The following is a 27794-nucleotide window of genomic DNA, read 5'->3' as shown; positions in this document are numbered from 1 at the left end:
AATAAGTCATAGAACTTCCCTTTTTCAGTCTTAGTTTCCAAATCATGTTAATGGGGGTCCCACTGAGAACTTTGAAATACAGTTCCCAGTATTTAGCTCTGTAGAGAAAACCGAGTCCCTTTGGAAAGGTCCAGATCACATGCTGAAACACCAGGCAAGCAGTTCTGCAGAGGTGTGTGACTGGGTCTCTGCTCTCTTGCTCCCTGGTGATGGAAGGTAATTGGGGAAGACTATATTGGCAGCTTAGTTTCTGAACTTCATAGGTAGGTGAGTTGTGGAAGCAGGTAGTCGACTGCACAGAAGCCCAGCAGAGTCAGGTGGTTGGCCAAGCACAGGAGCAGAGAACAGCTAAGGCCTATGGGGGTGACTTGTAGGGAGGAGGGATGTCCCTGAAAGGGAGCCCAGCCCTGAGATGGAGCCTCTAGTGTTGGCCCTACTGCTTCTTGGCTGTGTGGCCTTGGTCCCTTAACTGTGAATTTCATAGATAGCAGACCATTGTTGTTGTTCATTGCTGTTCATGTAGATAGTTAACAAGTACTTATTGAATATTGCATAAGTGTTTTGTAAATGGTAAAGAGGTAGGCAAATGTTAATAATTATTTACAGTTATAATAAACCTATAAACAGGGGCACCTGGGTGGCTCAGTCGTTAAGCGTCTGCCTTCGGCTCAGGTCATGATCCCAGGGTCCTGGGATCGAGCCCCGCATCAGGCTCCCTGCTCTGCGGGAAGCCTGCTTCTCCCTCTCCCACTCCCCCTGCTTGTGTTCCCTCTCTCTCTGTGTCTCTCTCTGTCAAATAAATAAAATCTTTAAAAATAAATAAACCTATAAACAGAACTGACCTCCCTTTGAAAAAATAATATAAAAATGGAGAATTACCTCTTTTATTCATTCAACAAATAGTGTCTACTATGTTATGGCACTTTGCTAGGCCCTGATGGATCAGTGATAAGCCAAAAATACTTACAGGCATCACTTCACAGAGCTTAAAGCCTACTCGGATGTTGAGATGTCGATTGTGCAAATGTAAAATTAAAGAAAGAAAGAAAAGAAGAAAAGAAATTACAGCTGTGACAGATGCTGCAAGGGAGGGTAAAGAGAATCCTAGAGCCTCTAGTGGATTTCTTCTGGTCAAGGAAAGCTTCCCGGAGGAAGCTTGAGCTCTGGTGAAGAGTTAACTTAGGTGAAGAAGGGCAGAAGAGCTTTCCTGGCAGAAGGAACTTTTATTTACAAAGACCCAGTGGAGGGAGGAACGATGACAAGTGTGAAGGACTAAAAAGGGCAAGGGCGGGATGTGTGTGTGTGTGTATGTGTGTGTGCACGTGCACACGCGCCCTAGAATAAACGTTAGAGGCCATAGTGAGGAGCTTTGTCTTTATTCTAACAGCAGTGGTAACTGATTTGGTGGTGGTGGTGGGGTTGTTGGGTGAGGTGATCAACAACCTTTCTGATGGCTGAGAAACATCAGGAACTAATCTGAGTGTCACCAGCTTGTGTGTGCCAGGACCTTCTTTGGCACTGATCCAGCCACTGAGGCAGGGTGGGTCACAAAGCTGCAGTCCCCCGGGGTCCCGCAGCAGGGGCAGCTGTCAGGCTCTGTCCATGCAGCACTATTGCTGTGGCCCGAGTGCTGCTGCTTAAAAACCCCAGCTCAATCATGACCATAACACAAATCCTGTCAGCATGGCTAGAACCAGTTGGATTTTTTCCCAGGGAATTTTCCTGGAAACTGAGGGAGAGAAATCCAAGAATACTGAAAGTAGTCAAGCTAAATGTGCCACTGGGCTTATGATACTCACTTTAGCTTCTTGCCTCACAGTTCCTGCTCTGTTCCTGTCCTGTTTGAAAGCTTTCTCAGAAAAAAAAAAAAAAAACAAACAAACAAAAAAAAGAAAGCTTTCTCAGAAAAATCTCACTTTTTTTTTTAATCTCACTTTTGAACTTTGAGGTTCTTTTACATCCTAGTTCCTTCCCTCTCTTCCCTTCTGAGCAGGAGTCCCAGGTCCAGACTCCTCCTAAGGCAACAAGTGGTTCCCCCCTCTGACTCATTCAGTGGGTCTGTCAGAGGCTCTCCTATCGTTGGCAGGAATCCCAGTGGTAAGGACTTTGGAGTCTGAGAAAGCAAGGTTTGATTCCCAGCTGTGAGTCTGAGAAAACAAGGGTTGAATTCCAGCTGTGCCATTTGTCAGCTCTGTGACCTTGGGAAAGTTGCCTAACCTCTTCTAGCCTTAGATTCTTCCTCTGCAAAGTGACATGATGATTGACCTACCTCACCTCACACCTCTGCTGTGAGAAAATTAAATGAAACTGCTTAGTGCTATATGCCTAGCGCATACTGAATGCTCTGTATATAGTAGGTTTTGTTACTAAGTGTTATTAATTACACTGCCCCATAACTAGAAAAATAAATTAAGGTAATGGATAGAATTTTCTGAATATTAAGTTGTTACCCTGTATACATGTTTCTTAAGCTTTTAGTGTGAGCATTCAGAGACCTCCCAGACTAATGAACCCAAGGTAAATGAATAGTAAGTGGGGCAAAAAAAACACACAGGCTGGGGCGCCTGGGTGGCTCAGTGGTTGCGACTGCCTTCGGCTCAGGTCATGATCCCGGAGTCCCAGGATCGAGTCCCACATCGGGCTCCCTGCTTGGCGGGGAGTCTGCTTCTCCCTCTGACCCTCTCCCCTCTCATGCTCTCTCTCACTCTCTCTCTCTCAAATAAATAAAATCATTAAAAAAAACAAAAAACACACAGGCTATCATGCTTAGTTTTACTCCTTTTTTTAGAACTTAAATATATTCAGAATTTTATTTACTTTTTATAGGTTATTTTTAATGGCATAATTTTTCATGCATATAATTTTTATATATACTGGTATGTGTAATATAAAATATTATAAAATAATAGTTTAATAATATTGTTAAATATTACTGATAGTGGCTGATGTTTACTGAATACCTCTTTTGAGGCAGGTATTATGTGAGGCTTTAATCACTAAATCCTCACAACTGTGCAAGTAATAATGGCCCCATTTCACAGACGGTGAAACAAATGCAGATTACTTGAGTAATTTGCCCGAAGTCCACTTGGAAGTGGCATACCCCTTCATTTTACAGATGAGGAGGCCCAAGGCAGAGAGAACCTTGCACTCTTCCAGGCTCCCTTTTCCTGTTCAGGAAGTGTTTTCTAGCTAGAGGGAGAACCACTTCTGTCTGCCTTCTGTCTTCCCCTCTGCTCTTCACCGACACGCCCCCCGCCCTGCACCCCTACCAGTCAAGCCTGGCCTGCACCTCCATACCGAGAACCCCGTTCCAGTCAAGACGTGGCTTCTTGCTGGCCCAAACCTGCAGCTTACTCCTCCTACCTGGAAACCTTTGCAGTGCTTGCAGCTCCACCCCTGTCCTTCTGTCTAGCTCCAATTCATGCTTCATTGCCCACCTCAAGCCCTTCCTCTTCCAGAAGGCTCTCCCTCACTATTATTACAGTAGCTGTCATTTATTAAATATCCACTCTACGGGAGGCAGAGTAGTAGATACTGTATGTGTATTGTTTTCCTTTGTTGCTACGGTATTGCAAAACAGATTGTGTTATAGCCATTTTCCAGATGAGAAAACTTGAGGCTTAGATTTCATGCTTACTACCTCACAGCTAGTAAATAGTAGAGCTGTGATTTAAGCTGAGACCCAAAGTATGTGCTTTTCTCACTACAGTTCACTACTTGTTCTAGCCCGCGGTGAGCTTTCGTATCACATTCCCATGGCCTTAAAGTCTCCGCCGTACGGTATCACGTTGGGTTTTCACCTCCTTGCCTCTCCTGCCCGTGTCTCCTCACCCAGGCTGTGCTGTCACAGCAAGGTGGATGGCACCTCCTCCTGCCTCCACCATATCTAGTCACACAAGGCTGGCTGGGCACTCAGAAGGCACACAGTACAGATACAGTCCGGCCGGTTGATTGATGGGTCGAATGAAACCATGTTTATTCTCCAGAGGCTGCCCAGCAGGAGGGTACAGCAGCTGGGCAGGCTGGCTGGGCTCATGGCCCTCCGTTTATGTGGATGGGAGGCCCAGGAAGGCTGCCTAAGAATCCTCTCTGACGCTGAGGCTGAGCCGAGGCTTCCATCTCAATGCCCTTTTGTTTGAGGGGGATAGCACCCAGGCCCCCCATGAAGTCTGTGTGTTTGACCAGCTTTTACAGATGGATAGTGAGCAGGGACAGGATGTAAAGCACAAACAATTGGGGGAGGCCTCTGAATTCCCAGGGGTTCAGAGTCCAGCAGGCAGGGCAGGATCCTTTCCAGAGCAGGTGACACTTAGTTACAGCCCCTGCACTGGTAGATAGGATCCAAGGCACTTTGGTCTCTGGCCTTACTTCCTCATCAGTATTCAAGTCCCTGTTTAGGTTTTCTTCCCCCGCCTCCCCAAAGAGGTTTTTGCTGGGAAGCATCCAGTCCTTAGTAGAGCTTCTCTAGGTATGAGGCCCTCTCTTCCTCCTGAAGGATAAGCAGACTCTGCTTGAACAAGCATTCATTCATTATTTTATTCTTTTGTTTTTCTTTTTGAGGTATAATTCACATACCATAAAATTCACTCTTTTAAAGGTACAGTGGTTTTTGGTATATTTATAAAATTATGCGACGATCACCACTGTCTCATTCCAGAACATTTTCATCACTCCCTCACCCCAAAAAAGACCCTAGTCTTATTAGCAGTCATTCCCTGTTCTCCCTTCCCGCCAGACCCTGGAAACTACTAATCTACTTTCTGTCTCTATGGATTTGCCTATCTGGACAGTTCATATAAATGGAATCAGACAGTGTGGTCTTTTGTGGCTGACTTCTTTCACTCAGCATTATGTTTTCTTGATTCATCCTTGTTGTAGCGTGTATCAGTACTTCGTTCCTTTTTATGGCTGGATAATATTCCATGTATAGATATATCACATTTTATTTATTCTTTCATCAGTTGATGGACGTTTATGTTTTTACTTTTTAGCTAATATGAATGATTTTTCTCTGAACATTCGTGTAAAAGTTTTATGAGAATGTATGTTTTCATATCTATTGGGTAGATTCCTAGGAATGGAACTGCTGGATCATATAGTAACTCTATGTTTAACATTTTGAGGAGCTGCCAAACTATATTCCAAAGTGGCTCTACCATTTTACATTCTTACCAGCAATGAATGAGGGTTCTGATTTCTCCAGTCTTTGCCAATACTTATTATTATCTGTCTTTTTTATTACCGCCATTCTAGTATGTGTGAAGTGATATCTCGTTGTAGTTTTGATTTGCATTTCCCTGATGGCTAATGGTCCATCCATTGAGCATCTTTTCACATACTTACTGGCCATTTTGTATATTTCCTTTGGCATTTATTCATTCTTTTTTTTTTTTTGGCATTTATTCTTAAGGCCCATTATAAGCATTATACCCCATTTGGCATTGAGGAGGAGCATAAACATGTATCATGATGACCTTTGCCTTTCAAGAACTTGCAGTCTGGTAAGAGAATTGTAATTAGTATGTAAGAAAGTTAAGGCTTCATAGACAAGGTGGTGTTTAGTCTGGGCCTGGAGAAAGGTGGTATCTGGATACAAGTTGCTTAGTGGAAAGACTTTCTGGACATTTGGAGTAATGTAAACAAAGGCACTTTGGAATTAGAAAAACATTTTATCTTGTGATGAATTCTGAAGCGGTATGTGTAAAAGCACTGGCCTAGCACTTGACACTTAGAGGGCTGTCATTATGCGTTAGCTTCCTCTGCAGCTGCCCTGTTTAGCCCCTGCTCTGTCCTCTAGGACTACACAGCTTCCTTTTCCTGTTCCAGACCTTTAAATATTAGGAGACGGAACTCCAAGCTAAATAAGCCTTGGTTCCCTAAACTGTGCTTTCAAGTCTTCTCCCCATCGTAGTCATTTCCTAATGAAATGGCCCCAAAGTTTTGGTGCCATTTCTGAATTGTGGCATGACCACAATTGTGAGGAGCAGGGCAGTTCATCTCCTTTGTTACAGATTTTATGCTTCTATTAATATGGTCTGAATTTGCACTAGCTTTTTTGGCAGCTGCATGGTACTCCTGGATTCTGTTAAGCTTGCAGTCAGCCCAGCCTGCTGAGAACCAGGGCTTCCTGTACTTCTTTAACCTTTTGATTGGATTTGTTGCCAAGCTTGTTTTAACCTAAAGGCAAGACCATTTTAAAGCATCGTATTGCCATGTGAGTATGAAAGTTGTGGAGCTAGTGTGGAGGAAGAAGAAGGGATGGATTGGGCCTATCTCATCTTGAGTCTAGGAGAAGAGGGTCTCTTCCAGGGGAGAAGGTTCTAGAATGCAGAACTAATCAAAGAGTGTCTCCGTCCCTCAGATCCTTCCTTTCCACTTAAAGCTTTTCCTTCTTTATCATTTTTTGTCAGTTGATTAGTCCCATCAGATTCCTGTAGTGTGCTGGTCCCAGGCTACATGTGGGAAAGAAGGGGAAAAATGGGATATGTGCCCTGGAAGGCAGTGTGGTTCAGCAGAGAGTCCCGGCATGGGTCCCAGTCCCTCGCTGCCACTCACTGGCCATTCACCTTAAGCAGGTCCTTCACTAGTCACATGATCAGATGAGATCATAAATGTCAGGTGCCTGATACATAGTAGGCCGCTCAAGAGGTGTGAGTTCTTTTGACTTCATCATTCAAGAGCCAAGTATGCTGTGTGCTCACTGACCCTGTACAAAGAGCTCTCAGAGCACCGTGATACTTAAAGCGCTTGTTTGTGTGCTTGTCCCATTTCCCCAACCCCAGTTCAGACTGGGAGCTCCTTGTGGGCAAGGTCCGTGTCTCTTTCATCTCTGGACCCTTAGTGCCCAGCATAGAGCCTGGCTTGAAGAAGATGCTACTTAAGTTTTGTTACTGGAATGAACCTGATCTTTGCTCTCACCTGTCTAGGGGGCCAGGTATTTTGAACGGCTTTTCACAGTCCAGTGTTTACTGAAAAGCTCATGGGGTTCTGGTCCTTGGCAGTGGTGGCTCACGTGCCAACCCTGTTTGACAAATTTGAGCCACTTCTGTGTCTCACTGCCATACACATGTGACAGGCTTTCTGGCAACCCAGCCAGCTACCCAGCGGCCCTCCGTAGCAGCCTAGAGTCCTGCTGTGGTGCCAGTAGGTGGCGCCCGTGGCCCTTCCCCACACTTCAGCTGCCCAGACAGGGCTTTCCTTCTTGTCACCAAGTTACCAGGGCAGCAGCTGACTGGGACATAGCATATAGCCCTGGGCAGTGGTACCCAGATGAGGGTGCCCTGGGCCACCCCCTCCCCTTTCTAGCCTTGTATTGTTGCTTTTCATGTTTTATTGCATCCCAGCCATGGCACACACTGCTTGGGGAAACAGACGTTTCCTCAGGAGGATCCTAGGAGGTCATTAGTGGAATCGGTGTTTCTGCCTGTCCTTTCTGGCACAGCTCATGCCTCTGCCTCTAGGACGTTGTCCCTGTGGTTCTGTTGCTCTGACCTACACTCACATGGTACCTTCTCCAGGGTCCTCACTTATATTTTAGCTGTTTGCCAGGTGTGGAGTTGAACAGTGAGTGCCTTGAAGGCAAGGACACTGGAACTCATCCTGCTCAGAGTCCTGTAATAACCACGGTCTCATGAAAAGTTTGTGGAATGAATGGGTGAATAATAGGAAATGGATTCCTCAAAAAGTCATTATCCAAACTGAAGGACATTCTACAAACTAGCCTTACTCTGCAAAAGTGTTAGAATTATGAAAATCAGAGAAAGGCTGAGCAACTATTTCATTCTAGGTGAAAGGAAACTGAAGACACATGCGATACCTGATTCTCATATTGATCCTGGCTTATATCTGGTTTACGGGGAAAATTGTTCTAAAGGATATTATTGGGGTAGTTGATGAAATTTGAATATTAGATAAAAATATTTTACCAATGTTAAGTGTCCCAAATTTGATCATTGTTGTTTAGTGGTTATGTAAGAGAATAGCCTCGTACTAGGAAATATGTGCTGAAGTATTTGGGAGTAAAGGGGCATAATGTCTGAAACTAACTCTCACATGGTCCAGGAAAAGATAGAGAAAAGGAGTGGTCAAGCACAAGAGGCAAAATGTAACGAGAATCTGAGCGAAGGACAGATCTGAGGTTTTCTGTGCTATTTTTGTAACTGCTCTGTAAGCTTGAAATCATTTCAAAATAAAATTTAAAAAAATAATCTCTGCACTTTAATGTGTGTCAAGTTCCTGCCAGAAACTGTGAGAGCTGGGACAAAGAATGGTCACCCAGCATTGGACTTCATTCCGTTTAATCCAGCACTATTCAGTGAGGGTCTGATACAGCTCCTCCACTGTGTGCTTTTGAACAAATAGAACACTTGTGGTAATGACAACTAACATTTGCAAAATGTAAGTGCTTTGCATACGTTATTTCTTTTGGTCGAGCTCAGCACCCTTGTTAGGTAGGTCTGGCAGGCTGATAAGGTAAGGTGACTGAGGTTCAGAGAGGTTAACATAACCTGCCACGGTCACACAGCCTGGAAGAGACAGATGCAGGCTCAAATCCAGATTAGTCTAGTCGAAGGCTGATGCCTTGTGAACCTCCATGTTTGTATGTATAAAAGGAAGGACTGGACTGATTGATCTCTGCAGGTTGTTCTTTACATCTAGAAATTTAAAACCTTATGTGATAGGAAATAAATAGTTATGAAGCTTGCAGTCTGCATAAATGCCTGTCTTTCTCCTCCCTCACTGTTCACCCGCTTCCCTTTGGTGTAGTGGCAGTGTTGGAGTGGGCCATCTCCCCAGTAGGGAGAGCATCTGGAGAGCTTCCTAGAGGAAGAGTCCCAAGAGGGGCCTTGAAGGAGAGTGCCTAGTTCAAGTAGCAAATGCAGAAGATGCCAGAGAGGCCTTGTGTTTGTGGAGTTAGAGTACCAGGAGCCTGCCTGAAGGCTGCTGGCCCGAGCTGGGTTCTGAGAGCAGCCTTCTTCCTCCCTTGCCCTGCCCCTCTCAGCCCAGGCTGACTGGGTAGATAAGGCGCAGATGGAGGCTGTGTGTGGATTCTAGCCCCAGGCGCCTTGCTTCTGCTCAGACAGCCTGGCCTGGTGCTGTTATTACTGTAAACAGGACCTTCTGCGAGGCTCCAGCCAGAGCCCTGTTGCCCAGATAGTGATCATGATTGAGTCTGCATGGCTCACTGCTTCCAGGCCTCTGATGCAGGTGGGCCAGGGCTCCCCACCCTTCAGCCCCCTCCCCAGCTGCAGCTGAGAGCTGGTTAATGTGAAGGATCCGGAAATCAGTTGGAACAATGCACGATTGAAGTTCAGTGGCCGCTTTGTATTGATTGGTCATAAAGAAAGAGGAAGAAAAATCAAGTGGTACCTCCCTCGCCTGAGTGGAAGAGCTGGTTAGCCAGAATAACTCAAAACTGCCCCATATCCCTGTCTGGGGCTCTCTCCCTCCTACAGACAGCAGCCCGAGGAGTTGTCTTTTCTTTGGAAGTCTTGCGAATGCCTGTGTCTGTTAGGAATCCACTTCTCAAATTTTGACGTTATACATATTTAGAATCCTAAGATTTTAGGACTCACAGGGATTTGAGAAATCATTTGTTCCGTTATTTTACCACAGAGAAAAGTGAGGCCCAGAGAGACAGATTAGGATCACACAACTAGTTACTGAGAGAGCCACGACTAGAATCCATGGCCTCCAGTCCCAGGCCTGCATCTTAAGTGTCCCCAGCCCTGAGCCTGAGAAGCTACACACACACTCTCCCACATATACATTGGAGCCTAAATTCTTTGAAAAAGACAGGCCCACCAGTATAAAACAGGTAACTTCCAACACAAGACCGAGGTATTGATGAGAGTGTGTAGGGAAGTGCTGTAGACATGTACTCATTCAAGCCCGTGTGTGGCCCCATGGTGCCAGCACAGGGAGTGAAGAGACAGGAGGGCCATGCTGATGGGGGGGGGTGGGCGGGGGGGGACTGTTTAATGTTGATATAGGTTAGCATAGGCTTCTTGGAGAAAGAAAGGGTAAGGTTCCCCCCCCCAAGAAAGTTTTGCTTAAAAAAAAAACAATAGTATGTTCATTGTTACAAAAAACAACAATAAAATTTAAAAGAATACAGAAGCACTCACAGCAGGAAGGGAGAGTTTGACTCTCTTATCCTCTTTTCCATCAATTGTTTCGTGTTTGGTCTGAAGCCTTCAGAACTCACCTGGATCCCTGATCAGAACAGCTTTGTTTTTCCCCTTGATGTGTTAGTCTCCTATGGAAATCTTCAGGTCTTGGGCTAGGGGACCCTTATTCTACCACTGCCCTTGCCTGGGGATTTGAGACTGTTTACTTATCAATCCACAGAAAATTTTGAGCACTTATGGTCCAAGTTCTGTGTACACCTTCCACATATCCTAGTTTACTGTTACTTCCTTAAAATGGGGTAGGTACTAATTAGAAAATGATAATAGCACAGGCTCTTCCGTTTGTCCAGTGCTTTATTGCATGTCGAGTATTTTTTTTTTTTTAAGATTTTTATTTATTTGACAGAGAGAGACACAGCGAAAGAGGAAACACAAGCGGGGGGAGAGGGAGAGGGAGAAGCAGACTTCCCTCAGAGTAGGGAGCCCGATGCGGGGCTCCATCCCAGGACCCTGGGACCGTGACCTGAGCCGAAGGCAGACTGAGCCACCCAGGCACCCCGTATGTCGAATATTTTTACATATTTTGGCTCATTGTTTCTTCGTGGTACCCCCGTGTGACTACAGAGTAGGGCTGCTGGGGTCCTCTCCATTCTTGAACAGGTGTGGGAACAGGCCCAGAGAGCAGGAGCTGTCACTCAGATGAGGGGACCAAGTAAAGTTCAGAGAGGCTAGGATATTCATTCATCCGTTCCTACCCACCCAGTTAGTACTGGAGCCTGCATGTGGGCCAAATCCATCCTGCTTCTTCCCCTGCCCCCCACTACTGCCTGAGATCTGTGCAAGATCTGGGCTTCAACTCCTGACTGCTGGTGTGGCCTCCTCCCTGTCCGCTGCCCTGGACCACCCCCAATTAGTGTCACCCACCACTGCCCTGCCAAGCGGGAGACCTAGTTCATTAGGGAAGGGCCTTCCACAAGTCTGGAGGGAGCCCAGAAAGGCCTGCAGTGCCCAGCCCCCGGACACAGGCTGCTCTGCCCTGAGTGGCAACCCACATTAAGCATTCCACTCATCATCTCAGGGATGATGGAATCCTAACCTTTTCGGAGACACCATGCTCTGTCACAAGCATTGCTCTTTTTAAAAGAGATTAATTCACTTGCCGCATTTTGTCTGTTGGTGAAAATCACAGGGGAGAGCAGGGGTGGCTTTCTCAGGCCGCAGAGGCCCTTTCAGCCACTCTCAGCAGGCAGCCACCCTGCACGCCCAGCTGGCCCGGACTTTGAAATGACTGCCCACTGGGCATTCACTTGCAAAGCAACAAAATGAAATGGAGGAGACCTGTGTGTGTGAAATGCTAACTTTGAGGGCTGCTCTGCACGGAAGGGAGGTGGGGGAGGGGCCCCACCCAGCTCTGAAGGAGGAAAAGTTGTTTGTGGTTGGGTTCGCTTGTAGTGCTTTTTAATGTTGGTTCTGGTGCTTCCTTGATTTAACAAGTGCCACCACTCCTTATGGAGTGCTACTGTGTGGTATCACTTTTAATCCTTACAACCACCTTGCACAATAGAGATTAATATCCCCCATGTCACAGCTAGTAAGCGACAAAGCTAGAATCTGAACTCCAGCTCTTGGACTCCAGGGTCATTCCTTTTTCCATTACACCTGAGCCCCAGGAGGCTGCAAAGAATCATGCTCAGTCGGGATGCTGGGCAGGGCTCAAAAGCTGGAGTGTCACCGAAGAACACTAAGATTTGCCTCCTAGAAGTGACCCTTCAGGTTGGTGGCACCCTTTCCTTCAGGTTTCTGTGCCGCCTCCTGAAACCTGCGTGGACCCAGGAGGAGGCTGAAGCTTAGGATGAGATACCTTCCCTAGCGTGTTAGAGCAGGAGGTGGCAGTCCTGACTAGCGCCCCCGCTGCCTGACTGCTCAGTGCTCTCTCAGCTCTGGTCGTTGACAGGATAGCAAGTTTGGAGAAGCCCTTTTTCCCAGCAGTCCTCCTCTTAAAAGAAAATCCCGCATTGTACGGAATGTAATGTAACGAGTAGCTCAAAATTGTTGCTAATCAGAGACGCAAGCTAAGACAATAACATGAGACCCCGTTAGACCTATCGGGCTTGCAGTCAATAGGAAGCTGGCAACTGCCGAGTGTTGGCCAGGAGCACCCCTGTCCTGTTGGCGGGAGGATAGATGGAGCAGCTTTCCCGGAGAGGACCCTGGCACAGTGCCATCAAACCAAGTAACGTAAACCCAAAACCCAGGGATCCCACTGCTAGTACATGCCCCAGAGAAATACTCACACCCATCCAAAGGGGCACATGCAAGACGGTGTTCTTTGAGCATCGCTTTTGGTGCCTGGGACATGGAGGCTGCCTGAGTGGGTATCTCTGGGAGAGCAGAGAGGGAAAAATCTGGTGGATGTGCCGTGGAGAATTATATAGCAATTCCTAAAAATGGAATTATTGTATACTTAGCAGTATGAGTTTATCTTAAAATGCAGTTATTTGTAAAAGAAGTAATAAACAGAAATACATATGTATATATGTATTTAAAGAGAAAAGAGAAAACCCTGCTTGGCTCAGTTCTGGAAAGCAAGAACCTCTGTCTTGTATCCTCCTCAGGAGCCAGCGTGCAGCTGGGCACAAAGTAGGTATGTACACATGTTTGTTGAATAGATGAATAGAGGAGTGCCTGGAGCCAGGCTGGATGAATTATCCAGGTCATCCTGTGTGACCCTGTCTTAGAGTCCCTGGGTATTGGCCAACCTGCTACTGCCAGCTTCAGACTAGAACACATTGGTCCATCAAAGGGGTGGAAGTAGGGTAAGGGGGCAGGCTGAAGTCACCCTGTATTGAACACCTGTTATACGCCAGGTACTGGGCTGGGATCCCAGCAAAGTAGAGGTTAGTGTCCTTATTTGATAGGTGAGAAAACTGAGACTCAGAGAATTGATTTGCCCAGGATCATCTAGCTGGACTAGAATTTGAATTCAGGTCTAATTTATTCTAAAGTCCTTTGTTCATCCTTTTCCTTATGCTACACTTGGCCCTCAAGGGACATGAGGAGGAGGCATCTCCATCCTCTTTCTTCGGCCCTGCCTCCAGAGCAGAGCTGCTTCCAGAATTCTCAGGACCCAGGCAGGGAAACATGGGTCACTGACCCACTGGAGACAGGAGGGATTCTGACTGCACTGAGTTTCTCCTGGCTGTGTCCTGCTTTCTCATTTCCCTGCCCTGGCTCATCTCCTTTGGTCTCATATTATAGCAGCCCCCAAACGGTCTTCTTGTTCCCACTTTCTACTCTCTCCCCTTTCAGACTCAACTTGCTTAAGCTCTCAGGTTAATTTTGTAATTTCTTTTGCCCAGAAACCTTCGGTGACAACCCCTCTGCCTGTGGTGAGAGTCTAAGGAATGCCAAAGAGGTTTCTTCTCTGTTGCCAGCTTTAGTTGATTAATGTTGGCCGATTGGAACGAGTGTTGAGGATTCTGAGGCTTTTTCAAAGGCTCCACAGGAGAGAGCTGCCAGGAGAGATTCGCGATTTCTGACTTAGATGCAAGAGGTACAGGACAGTAGCCTGCATACCAGACATTTGTCAACCCTTTAGATTGGGTTTTTAACCTAAGATCTGTTATTTCATGAAGAGCTGTGAACTCATGGACATTGTATGTAAGGAAAGAAAAAATTCTTTTTTGAGTATGTGTGTTCCTATGCACTTTTCTGGAGTCATCAGCTTGAAGCCTATGGCTCAAAAAGGTTTATGCCCACCGCCTTGGTAGCTTGGCTTTAGAGGTCCTTTTGTAGACCCTGCATACCTTGGCAGCTGCCTGTTTCTTTGCTGTGAACTGTTACCTGGATGGATCTGCCTGAATCCTTTTATATCTCTGAATCTACCTTCCCGTTGCTTCCCTGCTTCTGTCTTGTTCCTTTCCTCTTGACTGGCGTGCACTTCCTCCCTTGCCTCTAGATTGTTCCTGTTCTTCAAGGCACACTTCATGTCTTTTCCTTCAGAAACCTCTTTGTTTTAGAGGCAACCCACAGAATGGGAGAAGATATTTGCAAATGACACTACAGATAAAGGGCTGGTATCCAAGATCTATAAAGAACTTCTCAAACTCAACACCCAGAAAACAAATAATCAAGTCAAAAAGTGGGCAGAAGATATGAAAAGACACTTCTCTGAAGAAGACATACAAACGGCTAACAGACACATGAAAAAATGTTCATCATCATTAGCCATCAGGGAAATCCAAATCAAAACCGCATTGAGATACCACCTTACACCAGTTAGAATGGCAAAAATGGACAGGGAAAGAAACAACAAATGTTGGAGAGGTTGTGGAGAAAGGGGAACCCTCTTACACTGTTGGTGGGAATGCAAGTTGGTACAGCCACTTTGGAAAACAGTGTGGAGTTTCCTCAAAAATTTAAAAATAGAGCTACCCTATGACCCAGCAATTGCACTCCTGGGTATTTACCCCAAAGACACAGATGTAGTGAAAAGAAGGGCCACATGCACCCCAATGTTCATAGCAGCAATGTCTGCAATAGCCAAACTGTGGAAAGAGCCGAGATGCCCTTCAACTGATGAATGGATAAAGAAGGTGTGGTCCATATATACAATGGAATATTACTCACCCATCAGAAAGGATGAATACCCAACTTTTACATCAACATGGATGGGACTGGAGGAGATTATGCTAAGTGAAATAAGTCAAGCAGAGAAAGTCAATTATCATATGGTTTCACTTATTTGTGGAACATAAGGAATAGCATGGAAGACATTAGGAGAAGGAAGGGAAAAATGGGGAGGGGGAATCGGAGGGAGAGATGAACCATGAGAGACTGTGGACTCTGAGAAACAAACAGGGTTTTAGAGGGGAGGGGGGAGGGGGGATTGGTTATCCCAGTGATGGGTATTAAGGAGGGCACGTACTGCATGGAGCACTGGGTGTTATACGAAAACAATGGATCGTGGATCACCACATCAAAAACCAATGATGTATGGTGACTAACATAACATAATAAAATTAAAAAAAAAAAAAAAGAAAGAAACCTCTTTGTTTTGCTTCAGCTGGTCCTGATTTTGTAGCCTTCTGGACTGAGGACCAGAGAAATGAGGCCATCTAATCAGAATCACGGGATCAGAACCAGGCTCTGAACTTTCAGACCCATGCGCTTTGCACAGCACCTGCTAAACCAGGGCAGGTTTTGTAAATTAGGAAGGAGGTTTTGTGCAAAAAGAGATTTTTGTCTCATAGGGCTCTTAGTCTCTTTAATATTCTTGGCCATGGAAAATTATTTCTCCAAAAAGAAGTTTAACTCTGTGTGGTAAAGAGGCCCAGGAGTTTCACCAGAAGAAATCCTCCAAATTAGAGGTGAGAGGTGAGGGTTTCCCAGCCTCCTCTCTTGACAATCCTCCCTCACATTTTGGGCCCAGTCATGCTGCCTTCTCCTCTGGATGAGAGGCTTTACCTCTGCCTGACATACTCCTTCCCTTCCCTCAACCCCATTTATCTGGCAACTCTCTAGCATCACCTCCTCAGGGAGGCCTTTTCGGTCGCTGAGTCTGGGTTAGGTTCCCTGGGTATGCATCTGCAGCCTGCGCTCCCCCATTCACAGAGCTCCTCCGATGCATGCTTATGTGCTTGCTGGCCCTGGGTTCCGACAGTGCCTGTCTCCTCCCTGCGTCAGCGCAGGCCAGATGAGTGCGTACATACTGTGGCTCCTCCTCCCAAGCCTTCTGCCCCTGCTTACTTCAGCCGCACAGAGCTTTTATTTGGCTTGATCCAGACAAGCAGTTACTGCACATTGTGGCACAAGAATGGTGCTAGGACTCAACCCCACCTCCAGACTCTCTGCTGGTGCCTTTCATTTGGAACCCACTAAAGAGTTAGCGGCCTCCCAGTTCCCCCAAACACCCTCCACCCATTCCCCATAGTCAGATCCTGCCTTGTTGGCGGATCGCTCTTGACTTTTGGTCTCATGCTCTCCTGGCCTCCTGCAGCACTTCTGGTGGGAAACCACACACTCCAGGCTTTGATTCCCTACTGTCCTTAGTTCCCCCCCTCCCCACAACTAAATCATTTGCTCCCTAGGGCAGACCCCGTGTCTTCTCACCCCCCACCCCAGAATCTAGCACAGGACATACAGTGATTTGCTAAAGTCAGTTGAGTCTCTTGTCTTCCACGTTCCATGGAGCTAGGTTCGGTCTGGAGGAAGGGCTGTGAGGTGATAGGAACTCTGGCCATAGAGCCATTATCAACCTGAACTTCAGTCACTGATGGCCCTTAGCTGGCTTTGTGACCTTCAGTGAGTCATTTTACCTCACTGAGCCTGTCACCTCATCCATGAAAAGAGGTTAACATCAGTTCCTTAAACTTGTGTGAAGAGTAAATGAGAGCATATGTGTCAAGTTGTGAAGGCAGTTCCTGCTTACAGTAGGTGCTCAGTAAGAGTTGGTTCTTTTTACTCCCCTTCTCTCTGTCCAACCCCTTGTTCCCAGGTCCCAGAATTCAGGATTTTAGTGATATATTTAAAGCCCTATGTTTGTTAGTTTATCCAGCAACTACTGAACTCCTACTGTGTGCTAGGCGCTGGCATAGAGAGTCAAATAGGCTCATGTGGACTTTCCTAGAAACCGAATCTAGCATTTCTAGCATTCTTCCCATCTTTCCTTGGGTTCAAGATTTTCGGTTTCCAAACAGCCACCATACAGAGAAACTTGAGAATGTGATCCTTTGGTAAATTGGGAACTACCTAGATAGGCAGTGTCATTGGGCATTCAGTGCTCCTCCATGAATCATAGGGGAATTCTAAGGACAGAGAAGAGATCTGTGGACCGGATGAGCCACGGAAGCCTTCTCAGGAGGGAGTTCTCAAGCCAGGATTGTACCCCATAGCATGCTAGTAGGATTAGAGTAGGCAAAGAGTCAGGAAAAGAGCATTCTGGACTAAGGGAATGGGAGTGTCAGGGTGTTAAAGTAGGGAAGACACATTCTTTCCTCAGAAGGTAACAGCAGGGGTCAGACTTATGCAAGGGAAGAATGAGAGAGATAGGAGAGGCCTGGGGTGAGGGGAGAGTGGCCAGAGGAGCTGGGATGGGTACTTAGTTTTCAAAGGCCTGTGACTATTTCCAGATTCACCTAGCCTCCCTGTTTGTTGACTGTCTCATTTCTTCCACTCCTACCTCCGCGATAAGCCATATACTGAAAATATTCCTCTGTTTCTTTCTAGGCTCTTGTCGGAAGGTGCAGATGTTAATGCAAGGCACAGACTTGGCTGGACAGCACTCATGGTGGCAGCCATCAGCCGAAATGACAGGTGAGAGATCTTCCACACAGGGCTCCCTTAGCCTGAGCCTTGCAGACCACATTCCAGAACCCTCTCCCACCCTGCTTGTCTCCTTGTTGTCTTCCCCAGAGGCAGGGTGATGGACTGAGCTGAAGGTCAGGTCTACACCTGGTATAATGAAAGTATAGAAGATGGGGAAAGGGAAGAGATAGCCTTGGATCCTGGCTCCATCTTTCATTTGCTTTGTGACCTTAGGCGAGTCATTTGCATTATTGAAGCCATGAAATGTTTGCAAGCCTGTGTTAAGTGGTTGAAGGTACACATGTGAGTTCCCTTCATGTTTTCGTTATCCACTGTCTGTCCATGTGGAGGAAGCTAGTTACCGTCCTCAGCGAGGGCTCCACTGGGCTATTTCTTAGAAGATTCTGATGGAAACTGGGGGGGGGGGGGGGAGCGGTGGCACTCCCTGCCTACCATTGGAGGCCCTGCTCTTTTCCTGCCCACTTCCCCATTCCCTCAGGGGGAAGCTATTTTGTAAAGGTTGAAATAGTCCCCTATGTGTAGAGAGTTATTTCCAATTCTCACAATTGCCACAATTTGCCAAAATTCTCATTTTGCAGCTGAGAGAACTGAAGCCCAGAGAGAAAAGATGATTTGTCTGAGGTCACACAGACAGGAGTTAGAATTTGGTCTGGCTGCCTGCAAAATTTGTGTTTTACTTTACCTCACTGCTGCCTCCGTCTGCCAGATCCCGGATGCTACTTCTCCATCCCAGTCTCTAGCTGTAGTTATGCAAAATAATTGATTAAATAAGAGCAAAAAGAAATGCTTTCAAAGAAAGCAGACTGGGCACTTTAGTAACAGCCACGGAAATTGGTAGTTTGAAGTACCAGTTTTAATTTTTTCTTCAAGCTGATCATTAAGGCTTTTGTCTGCCACTACTGGCCTTTGGAAGGATCATAAATATGGTGGAAACCGACAAAACAGGGATTTTCTAATGTAGAGGTGGCACTGCCTCAGACGGGCTGAGAGACTTAGCTGTACTTGAGGTAGGTCTCTCTTCTCTGTTCCTCTGTCCTGAGCCTGTTCTCAGCACTCCATTTCCTTATTTGCCTCTTAAGCTCCAAGCACTTAAAAAGAAAACTTGGTGTAAATAGGCTTTGCAGTTGAGAGGCCTGGAATCCAGTTCTGGTTCTGACCCTTAGTTGAATTTCAGAATTCTGGAGGTACCCTGTTTCTTCACCTGAAATCAGTTATTTTCACAAGCATTTGGTAAATATCTACTCTGAGCCAGACTTTGTGCTAATCATTGGAGAATCAGAGACCTTGGGAGCTCAAGGTCCAATGTGGAAAAGAAAGGCAGGTAAGAGAGAGAGTCTAATGTGACCACTGATGTCAGAGCCATGTGGACAGGATATTATCAGAGCAGAGGGTATGAGGGGACTGAATCTGGCAGCAGAGTAGATTCCCGCTATATTTTTGCAAGAGCCCAGTGCGATAGTGTATGTGCTACCTATTACAAATGACGAGTTGTTATTCTCTATTACCCACATTAGCCATGTCTACACACAAACGTGTGTTTATTCTACCACTGATACTCCACCCACCACCACCTCCACCACCCCACCCACCAGTCTTCTTTCCCAGCTGGCGGCTCTCTCCATCCACAAGAGATAGCAAGCAGGTGGTGGAGAAAAGGGAAGGGGGTGTGTGGCCCTTCTAGATGTAGTATTTCCAGCATTGAGACAGATGAGGAAATAACACTATACTTAAGAGTATTGTCAATCAGTGCGCAGCTAGCTGGTAGATGTGCTTTGGGGACACTTTTCTCTAATTCTAATGACTTGTTGCCTTAACTGATTGCCCTGTCTTTATCCAGTGCCATTAGCAAATCAGTGATGCTTGTTGAGCAAAGTGAGAGTGTTGGCTTGTATTTACTTGTTTTGGTTCTTAGAACTAATTATTGGTGTTTTAAACATCCATTTTGTGTCCTCCTCTTCCTTCCAGTGTCTAGGGACAGATTTTTATTGAAAGTAGCGTACCTTTTAGGTTAATTTATTCATATCATGATTTTTTTTTTGGCACCTACTGTTTGCCAGGCACTGTTCTTCACAGACAAAGATCCCTACCCTCATAGAGCTTATTTCTATACTAGCGGTGGTCCCTGGGTAGTAAATGATAAATATAATACATAAATAAAATATATACTATATTAGAAGGTAAGAAGTGCTATGGAAAAAGGAAAATAGAACCTGATAAAAAGGAATGCCAGAAGTACCTTGATCAGGGTGAGTAGGCCTCATTGGTAAAGTGCTATGGGAGTGGTCTTAAAAGATGATCATGTCCATACCAGCACAGTCTGCCAATAAGTTTCTCCTTATTAGAAGTGTACTGATCCTTATGTCATCAGTTACCAAGCCCTTCTGGAATCATATTGGCCAGGCCTGAAATGCCACCATTTCAATTGGACTTGGATGAAGGGAGGATAGAGGGGCAGCACCCCTTGCTTCAAGACTGAAGCAGAGAACCTTCACTTGCATTAGATGTTGTCAGCCCACAAGCTCAAAGGAGAGGTCCTGAGATGATCCAGTCATTTCACCCTCAACTGCCTTTAGTGAGTGCCTGCTTCATGCCTATGTCCTTAGGGATATAGCACAATAATCTCTATCCTTAAGGAGACTAACATCTTGTGAACTGTTATTTGTATATATATTTTTTAACTTAATTTTGAATAGTAAAGATAGTACTATTTTATTTAATTTTTAATAAAAAATACAGTCCTGTAGAACAAAATTTTAAAAGTATGTATGGGAACTTAATTTATAATTTATTCTCTCCTTTTATTTCCAAAAAGGGTTTGCAGTGACTCAAATTAAAATACAAATATAAATGTACACAGGAGAGTTAAAACTGGATCAGGATCAGAAATCATATTGGTAAAAGGAAAGATAATTGTATCAGGATTGAACCAGAGATTTTCTTTTCTGAAAATAGTTTTATTGTTTTTGTAAAAATAATACAGAGAAGAAAGTAGCAGTCAACTGAATTCCCTCTATCTAGAAATTGAGCAGTGTATGTGTGTGATTTCACATAAATCAGACCATGCTATACTCACTGTAAGTCAGGTAATTAGTGGAATTCAGTATTACTTTAGATTGAAGTTTCCTGATGAGCAAGGCCAAAAAAGGGATACAGAGAGTTTGGTTCTTCAGGAAAGAAGAACTTTGTTCTGACACCCCTTTCTATTATCATTTTATGTATCCAGCAAACATTTTTTAAAACTATACTGCATCTGGTGCTGATGTGCTAGGCTGTGACGGATTCAGATAATAAGCATCACAGCCTTTGCCTTAAGAAGCTTCCTTGGACTGCGGACATCAAGGACTCGAGTAATGTGATGGCCATTGTCTTCAGTAGCCATTCTGCCAAAGATTTACCAACATTCTACTAGGATGATCCTTTTGCCAGCCCTAGTAACAGCTTGGGTGAAGTAGTGACTTGAGGAGCAGTTGCTGGGGGCTGACCGCTTTTCCATAGTGAGGCCTCCGTAAGCCTCATGCTATAGGCACTTGTTTAGCTTGAGTCTGGGTGCCTCATTCTGTGTTGCACTTTGACCCAGCCCAGCTAAAGGCTAAGCCACAGGGTCCCAGGATGATCACTGTGACTTAGCAGAGCCTTCACCAGCTCGTGCAAATATACCCAGCCTGCAGCTAAATTCAATTAGTTTTTCTTTAAGAAGAGAAAGAAATCCAATTTTACCAAACATGGACAGACGGTGGAAGGCACTTTGATGTTACAACCTCTCAGTGATGCTTTACTTAGTCACAAGTTCATAAGCAAGAAGGCTTAATTACTTGGGAAAACACAGGATTAAAACTGGACACAATGGCTGAGTATCCGCTCTTAGGCGACTTGATTCGAACCCATGTACCCAGTTCGTGTGTGGTGCAAACTTTGATGTGTGCTATGACAAGCTGAAAGTCATGACCCCCTCAGGGAAGCTCCTTCACATGGCATTTGCAGGATGTGTAGGCGGAGAGGCAGGGCCTGCCAGGCCTGTTTGCTCAACTTTGATGTCCAAGCAGCCACAGGCCCCACTGTTTGCTCTTTCACTGAAGGATGGATTGGGAGCCTCCTACCTTTCCCAGTGGACAATGGCCAGCAATGGAGTGTGACGACTGTTGACCATTCCAGGAGCCTGGTGGACCAGAACAGGGCTTTTGGGAGGTGCAGAGCCTGGGGGGCCAAAAGCTGTTTATAAGACAGCCATTTCTCCAGATGTAGCTTTCCTTAAAGTCTAGTGTTGGTTGGGTGCTTACAGTGGAGATAAAAATAGCCTCATGAGTTTTAGCAGGTATCAACTACTGCTTGACTCTCTGTCCAGTGGCACTAAGGTATTTGTAAACTGAAGGTTTGAGTCTATCCTGTTTCCTTCATCAGTGTGTATATGCAGGGGATAGTGGTTTGGCAGAAAAATGGTATGATTTAGATCCTTATAATTTTTAATTTCTCAAAAAAGAAACTGTCAAAACACACATCTGATAAAGGAATATTATCCAGAAGATATAAAGAACTCATAAATAAAAAATAAAAAGACAACCCAATTTTTAAAAAATGGGCAAAAGATTTGAGCAGACATTAACCGGAGAAGACATGGATGGCAAATAAGCACATGAAAAGATACTCCACATTAGTCATTTAGAATGGCTAAAATTTAGAAAAGCTGACAATACCAAGTGCTGACAGGGATGCAGAACAATTGCCATCATTGCTGATAGGAATGCATTATTATGCTGTGGCCACTTTGGAAAACATTTTGGCAGTTTCTCATAAAGGTAAAACATATATTTACCATGCAACCCAGCAATACCAGCTCCTATACCAACTTTATCCATGAGACATAACAACACACATCTTCAAAAAGACCTGTATGCAGACATAGTAGCTTTGTTCATAATCGCCAAAAACTGGAAATCACCCAAATGTCCATCAGCTGGTGAATGGACAAATTATGGTACATCCATACAGTGGACCACCACCCAGCAATTAAAAAAAAAAGAACTATTCAGGGGCGCCTGCGTAGCTCACTTGGTTAAACGACTGCCTTCGGCTCAGGGTCCTGGGATCGAGCCCCCCATTAGGCTCCCTGCTTCCAGGAGAGCCGGCTTCTCCCTCTCCCTCTGACTGCTGCTCCCCCGTTTGTGCTCTCTCTTTCTCTGTCAAATAAATAAAATGTTTTAAAAAAAAAACAAAAAACTGTTCACACATACAGCAACAGGGATGAATCTTTTTTTTTTTTTTTTTAAGAGAGTGCATGCACGAGACTTGGGGAGGGGGAGAGGGAGAGATAGACTCTTAAGCAGGCTCCACACTCAGTGCAGAGCCCACACAGGGCTTGATCTCACAACCCTGAGATCATGACCTGAGCCGAAATCAAGAGTTGGATGCGTCACCGACTGAGCCACCTAGGTTCCCCAACAGAGACGAATCTTAAAAGCCTTAGGCTAAGCTAAAGCCAGACACAAAAAACTACCTATGGTATAACTCCAAAAATATATGACAGCCTGGAAAAGGCAGTACTGTAGGGACAGAAATCAGGTTAGTGGCTGCTAGGATTTAGGAGTAGGAGGAGGGACCCAAAGGAACTTTTGGGGTGATGGAAATATTCTAAATCTTGATTGTGGTGGTGATATACAATGAAAACTCATCAAATTGTACATCTTAAAAGGATGCATTTTACTATGAGTAGATGATACTTCAGTAAATTGACTTAAAAAAAACTTAAAAAGACATCATCCCTGTCTAATTTCCATTATTAATTGTAACCTGTGGCATACCAAGAATTCACGTTTGTAGTGTCAAAATGAATTCATATAGTTCATGGTCACCTGGAATGTTTAGACTTCCTATTGTTGATGGTGTTTCACATTAGAGTACTGTATACTCTAATTGTTAGTAGAGAATAAAGGTTTATGAATTCTCATGATTTGTGATGTCATGAAGTATAATTACTGATGAATAATGATAAATTCACTTACAAGTGATACACAGTGAGCTTATATAAATTCACAACATATTCTACAATTCTTAATAGTAAGGAAAAAGTGCAGGGTACAGGACTGAGAACTTGCCTCCCATCCCACATCATCCTCCGACTCCTTGTCCCTGCACTGCCATACAGGGAGACCACCTAAATAGTGTGGCCGATGTGGTGCTTCAGGAACCAAAGATCCTGAAAGAGTGGGGTGGTGGGGGGAGATTCAGATTTGAGTCCACTTGGGCTTGGTGGTTGCTTTGAAAGCCCCTGCCTCAGAGAAGGTGAGGCCATGAGGCAGAGCTCCAGCAAAACTGTTTGAAATTCCCCACAAGAATCTCCCTCCCTCCTCTGCCTTTTCTCCCGGAGTGCATTTCATCAGCATCGGAAGGCCTGCTTCCCGGCACTGCCTTCCCTGCTTGGCTGGGGTCCCTGAGGAGCTGATCTAATGAGTGGCTAACACGCATTTGCCAAGGCCTTCCTGGATGTGGTACCTGGGCTTTGTTAATTTTAAAATGCCGCCATCCTTGGCTGAAGACCATTTAATTTCCTCTCATAGCAGTCATTTATTTTTAGCATTTGCTTATTTTCCCTCCACCTTACTAAGGAGGTGGGTGGGTGGGCATTAAACCCTGTCTTTAATAAACCAGCAGTCCCAACCAGATTTCTGTCCTGCAGAAGAGGCTGTGCAGGCCTTTCTTTGTGGGGCAGCAGCTGCAGAGGTGTTCCTACAATGATGCTGCTCTTGCAGCTGGACCAGGGGCAGCTTCCCTGGGAAGCTCTCCTCCCTTGCTGGCTGGCCGGAGGCAGAGTGCAAGTGGAGGACCCCTGCACCCGTGCTTCAGTGCAGGTCATTAGGGGGCCTGACCACATAGAGATCTATCCTGACTTAAAGGCCTACAGCCTCTTCCTAGGGTCCCCAGCTTGTTCTTGGCCTGGCTGCTTGTTGCAGAGGGGTGCTTCCTTTGGCCCAAGGAGGCTGGGCTTTGTGCTGGCCAATCTGACTATAGTGGTGATCATGGCTGTGGTTGTGATTGGGTGCCTTCTGTATGCCAGGCCCATGTCAGGCACTTCCTGTGTTGGCTCTAATCCTCACTACAATCCTAATAGGGAAGGATCATTATCCCTATTTTACAGATAGGGAAAATGAAGCTCAGAGATGCCCATGGTTGTCTAATAAGTGAAAGAGGGAGCCAGGCTTTGAAGCCAGTTGTTTTTGAACCATAAATTCTCATTCTTTCCACTAGATATACTGCCTGTGGAGGGAAGGGGTGGGGAGCAAGGCCTTGGGATGGACTAAGAGGTGCCAGGACCAAAGTCAAGTCAGCTCAGTCAGGGTTTCTTGATGACCCACTGGTGTCAAGATATGCTGGATGATTATGAGAAGTCTAAAAACAGACAAACCACTCTCCTTGTCTCAAAAAGCTGACTGTCAGGTGCCTGGGTGACTCAGTCATTAAGTGTCTACCTTCGGCTCAGGTCATGATCCCAGGGTCCTGGGATCGAGGCCCACATCGGGCTCCCTGCTCAGCAGGAAGCCTGCTTCTCCCTCTCCCACTCCCCCGCTTGTGTTCCTGCTCTCCCTATCTCTCTCTGTCAAATAAATAAATAAAATCTTAAAAAAAAAAAAAAAGCTGACTATCAGGGGGTACCTGGCTGGCTCAGTCAGTAGAGCATATAACTCTTGATCTTGAGGTTGTAAGTTCGAGCCCCACCTTGGATACAGAGATTACTTAGAAATTTAAAAAAAAAAAAAAATCTAAAAAAAAAAAGCTGACAGTAAAGGGATAAACAAGTCCCCCCCCCCCCCTTTTTTTTAAACAATCCGTAGAATGAGGCAGAATGTGGTCGGTGTCCCAGAGAAAATCACCTCTAGTGCCAGGCAGAGATCATGCCGTGTAGAGGCGAGATCATGAAAGGAGGCCTTTCACACAAGGTGGGCCTTGAAGGATGGACAGGATTTTGATTGGTAGAGGGACAGCATTTCTGGAATATCATTAGTACCAGAGGACCAGTGTGAACATAAGTTCACAAAGGTGAGAAAGTAAGAATGTGCCAGATCCGGTTGGAGGAGCTGGCGGAGTCTAGAGACCAGAGAATGGAAGGAAAGGCCCTATCCAGACTGGCCACGATCCTCTCACTCTGTGGTAGTCTAGGGTCGGTATGTCTGCAGCTCTAGAGCCACATTACATGGGTTCAACTCCTGTTCTTCCTCTTTCCACTTATGTACCCTAGCAGGTTGTTTCACTTACCTGTGATTGTTTCTTCAACCATAAAATGGGGATAATAAGCAAATCTTCCCAAAAGGCTGTTTTGAGGTTTAAATATGTAAATATTGTATTGTTTAGAACAATGCCTGCCATATAGTAAGCACTCGATAAGGGTTGGCTACTTTAGTTAGTAGCATAATAGTAGTGGTGGTGGTGCTTAATTATTATTATTACTGCTGAATGTGGATCACTCTAGGAGGAAATTAGTTAACAGTCTGCAGGTTAGCCTATCTTTGAATGTGGGTTATTAACTTGTCTCTCACCAACACCTTTAGGTGGCTCAGAAGCAGAAGGGCTTTGGAGATTCTTTTTCCACTCCTTTTCATCTAAGAAACTGGGCCTAGAACATGAGACCCCAGAGCAGGGCACTTTGATGTGGGACTGGCTCTTGTCCCAGGTGGCCACCTGCCTGGTGCTGGACAGTGCCCAGTATTTCCCAGCAAGGAAGGGTGGATGAGGGTGCTGGCCAGGTGCCCAGAATGCCAGCATCATGCCCCCAGAAAAGTGTGCCGGGCTTGATGTTTCTCCCACTGCTGCTGTGGCCGATTATGTCTGAGTAACAGTCATTTCTAATCCCATTTGGAATCGTTGCTCAAGATAATCCTGTTTCGTAGTAATGATATTCCAATTCCAGCGTGCACCGATTCTAGTTTGGCAGATGCATGCCTTGACCTCAGGCAACCCAAGACAGTGCTCCCTGGAAAGCAGTGCCAGCTCATTTGCCTAACATAACAATCTCAGGGTAACCCCCCTTTTTCAACACTATATCTCGTCCTGGGGTTCTGTGTTCGGTGCTTTCATGGAGAGTTTCAGTTGGGATGAAGGGAGCATCCAGTGCTCATCCAATTCAGCTGCTTGGGGAAGGACGTTCCACTTCTAGGGACTGTGATATGGTTCACTCCCACACCTCTTTTTAAAGACATCAGACCCACATTGTGCCATGAGCTGCTTGCTTGCTTGCTTATTTATTATATATTTATTTATTTTTAAAGATTTTATTTATTTATTTGAGAGAGAGAGACAGTGAGAGAGGGAACACAAGCAGGGGGCAGTGGGAGAGGGAGAAGCAGGCTTCCCGCTGAGCAGGGAGCCCGATGTGGGGCTCGATCCCAGGACCCTGGGACCATGACCTGAGCCGAAGGCAGACGCTTAACGACTGAGCCACCCAGGCGCCATATATGTATATTTTTATAAGAGAACAAATCTATACCTTTATTTACACCTTTATTTATTTACTTTTCAGTAAGTTTAAATCCTTGAGTGGTACAGCATCACATGGATTCTGTGGCCAGTGGCTTTAGCAGGAAGGTTGCTTCAGAATTTGGCATGAACCATGCCACTGGTTCCATGAGCACGAGTTACTTTTCCCTAGATTACTCTGGTTTTGTTCAGTTTCTCACCAGGAGTCACTCTTTTGTTCTTTGCTTTGTACACCTAAGCACATCTCTTACTTAAATAGAATTCAGCTTCATCTCGAGCATAAATTTTTAGAAGAGCTTTGTGCTCCCTTTGGTTCGGGAGACCTCACTTACAGCCAGCAAAAATGGCCTTGGACCACAGCCTTCCAGATGTATTTGTCATTTTAGGAGTCCTATTCCCAGCAGGCCTCCATAGGCTCCAAGATGGCAGAAAGAGGTGAGCTGCTTATTTAAATAGGGCCGCAGGCTAGTGGATCAGGAGTATACAGTAATATAGTAGGTGTGTCTGGGTTTCAGCAAGGTATTTGTCTCTCATGATACCCACATGAATAAAGTATGATGTGGAGAATAGTTCAGTCAGATGGTGAGTGACCTGTTTCATATGTTGTGTATATATGATTAGAGATTGGAGAGCAAACTCTAGTGGTAAGCCACAGGGCCCTGTCCTATTCAGTCATTACATGGATAAATGCCAACCCAATTGGCAGATTAAATGAAACTTAAAGAGGGAGGTAATATGTTGGGTGAAAGAATTGGGGATATTGAAAAAAGAACTCAGTGGGCTAGAACAGTGGTTAAATCTGTGGTGATAAACATTAATAGGACAAGTGTTTAAGTCTGCAATTAAAACCAAAAGCCAACTGTAAAATCAAGG

The 27794-nt window shown here is 45.4% G+C and overlaps 1 protein-coding gene across 3 annotated transcripts in view; it reads left to right on the top strand.

Moving 5' to 3' along the window:
• The window catches only part of CLPB (ClpB family mitochondrial disaggregase), a 141122-nt gene that overhangs the window by 12214 nt on the left and 101114 nt on the right, over window positions 1-27794 (top strand). For all 3 annotated transcript variants that reach the window (XM_036119444.2, XM_036119448.2, XM_036119446.2), the window contains exon 3: window positions 17361-17447. In XM_036119444.2, coding sequence (XP_035975337.2) covers window positions 17361-17447 — 87 coding nt within the window. The remainder of the gene's footprint in view (window positions 1-17360; window positions 17448-27794) is intronic.

The sequence above is a fragment of the Halichoerus grypus genome, chromosome 11 (assembly GCF_964656455.1).
Source record: "Halichoerus grypus chromosome 11, mHalGry1.hap1.1, whole genome shotgun sequence".
Taxonomy (NCBI): Eukaryota; Metazoa; Chordata; class Mammalia; order Carnivora; family Phocidae; genus Halichoerus; species Halichoerus grypus.
This window is presented reverse-complemented; position numbering and strand designations above follow the sequence as displayed.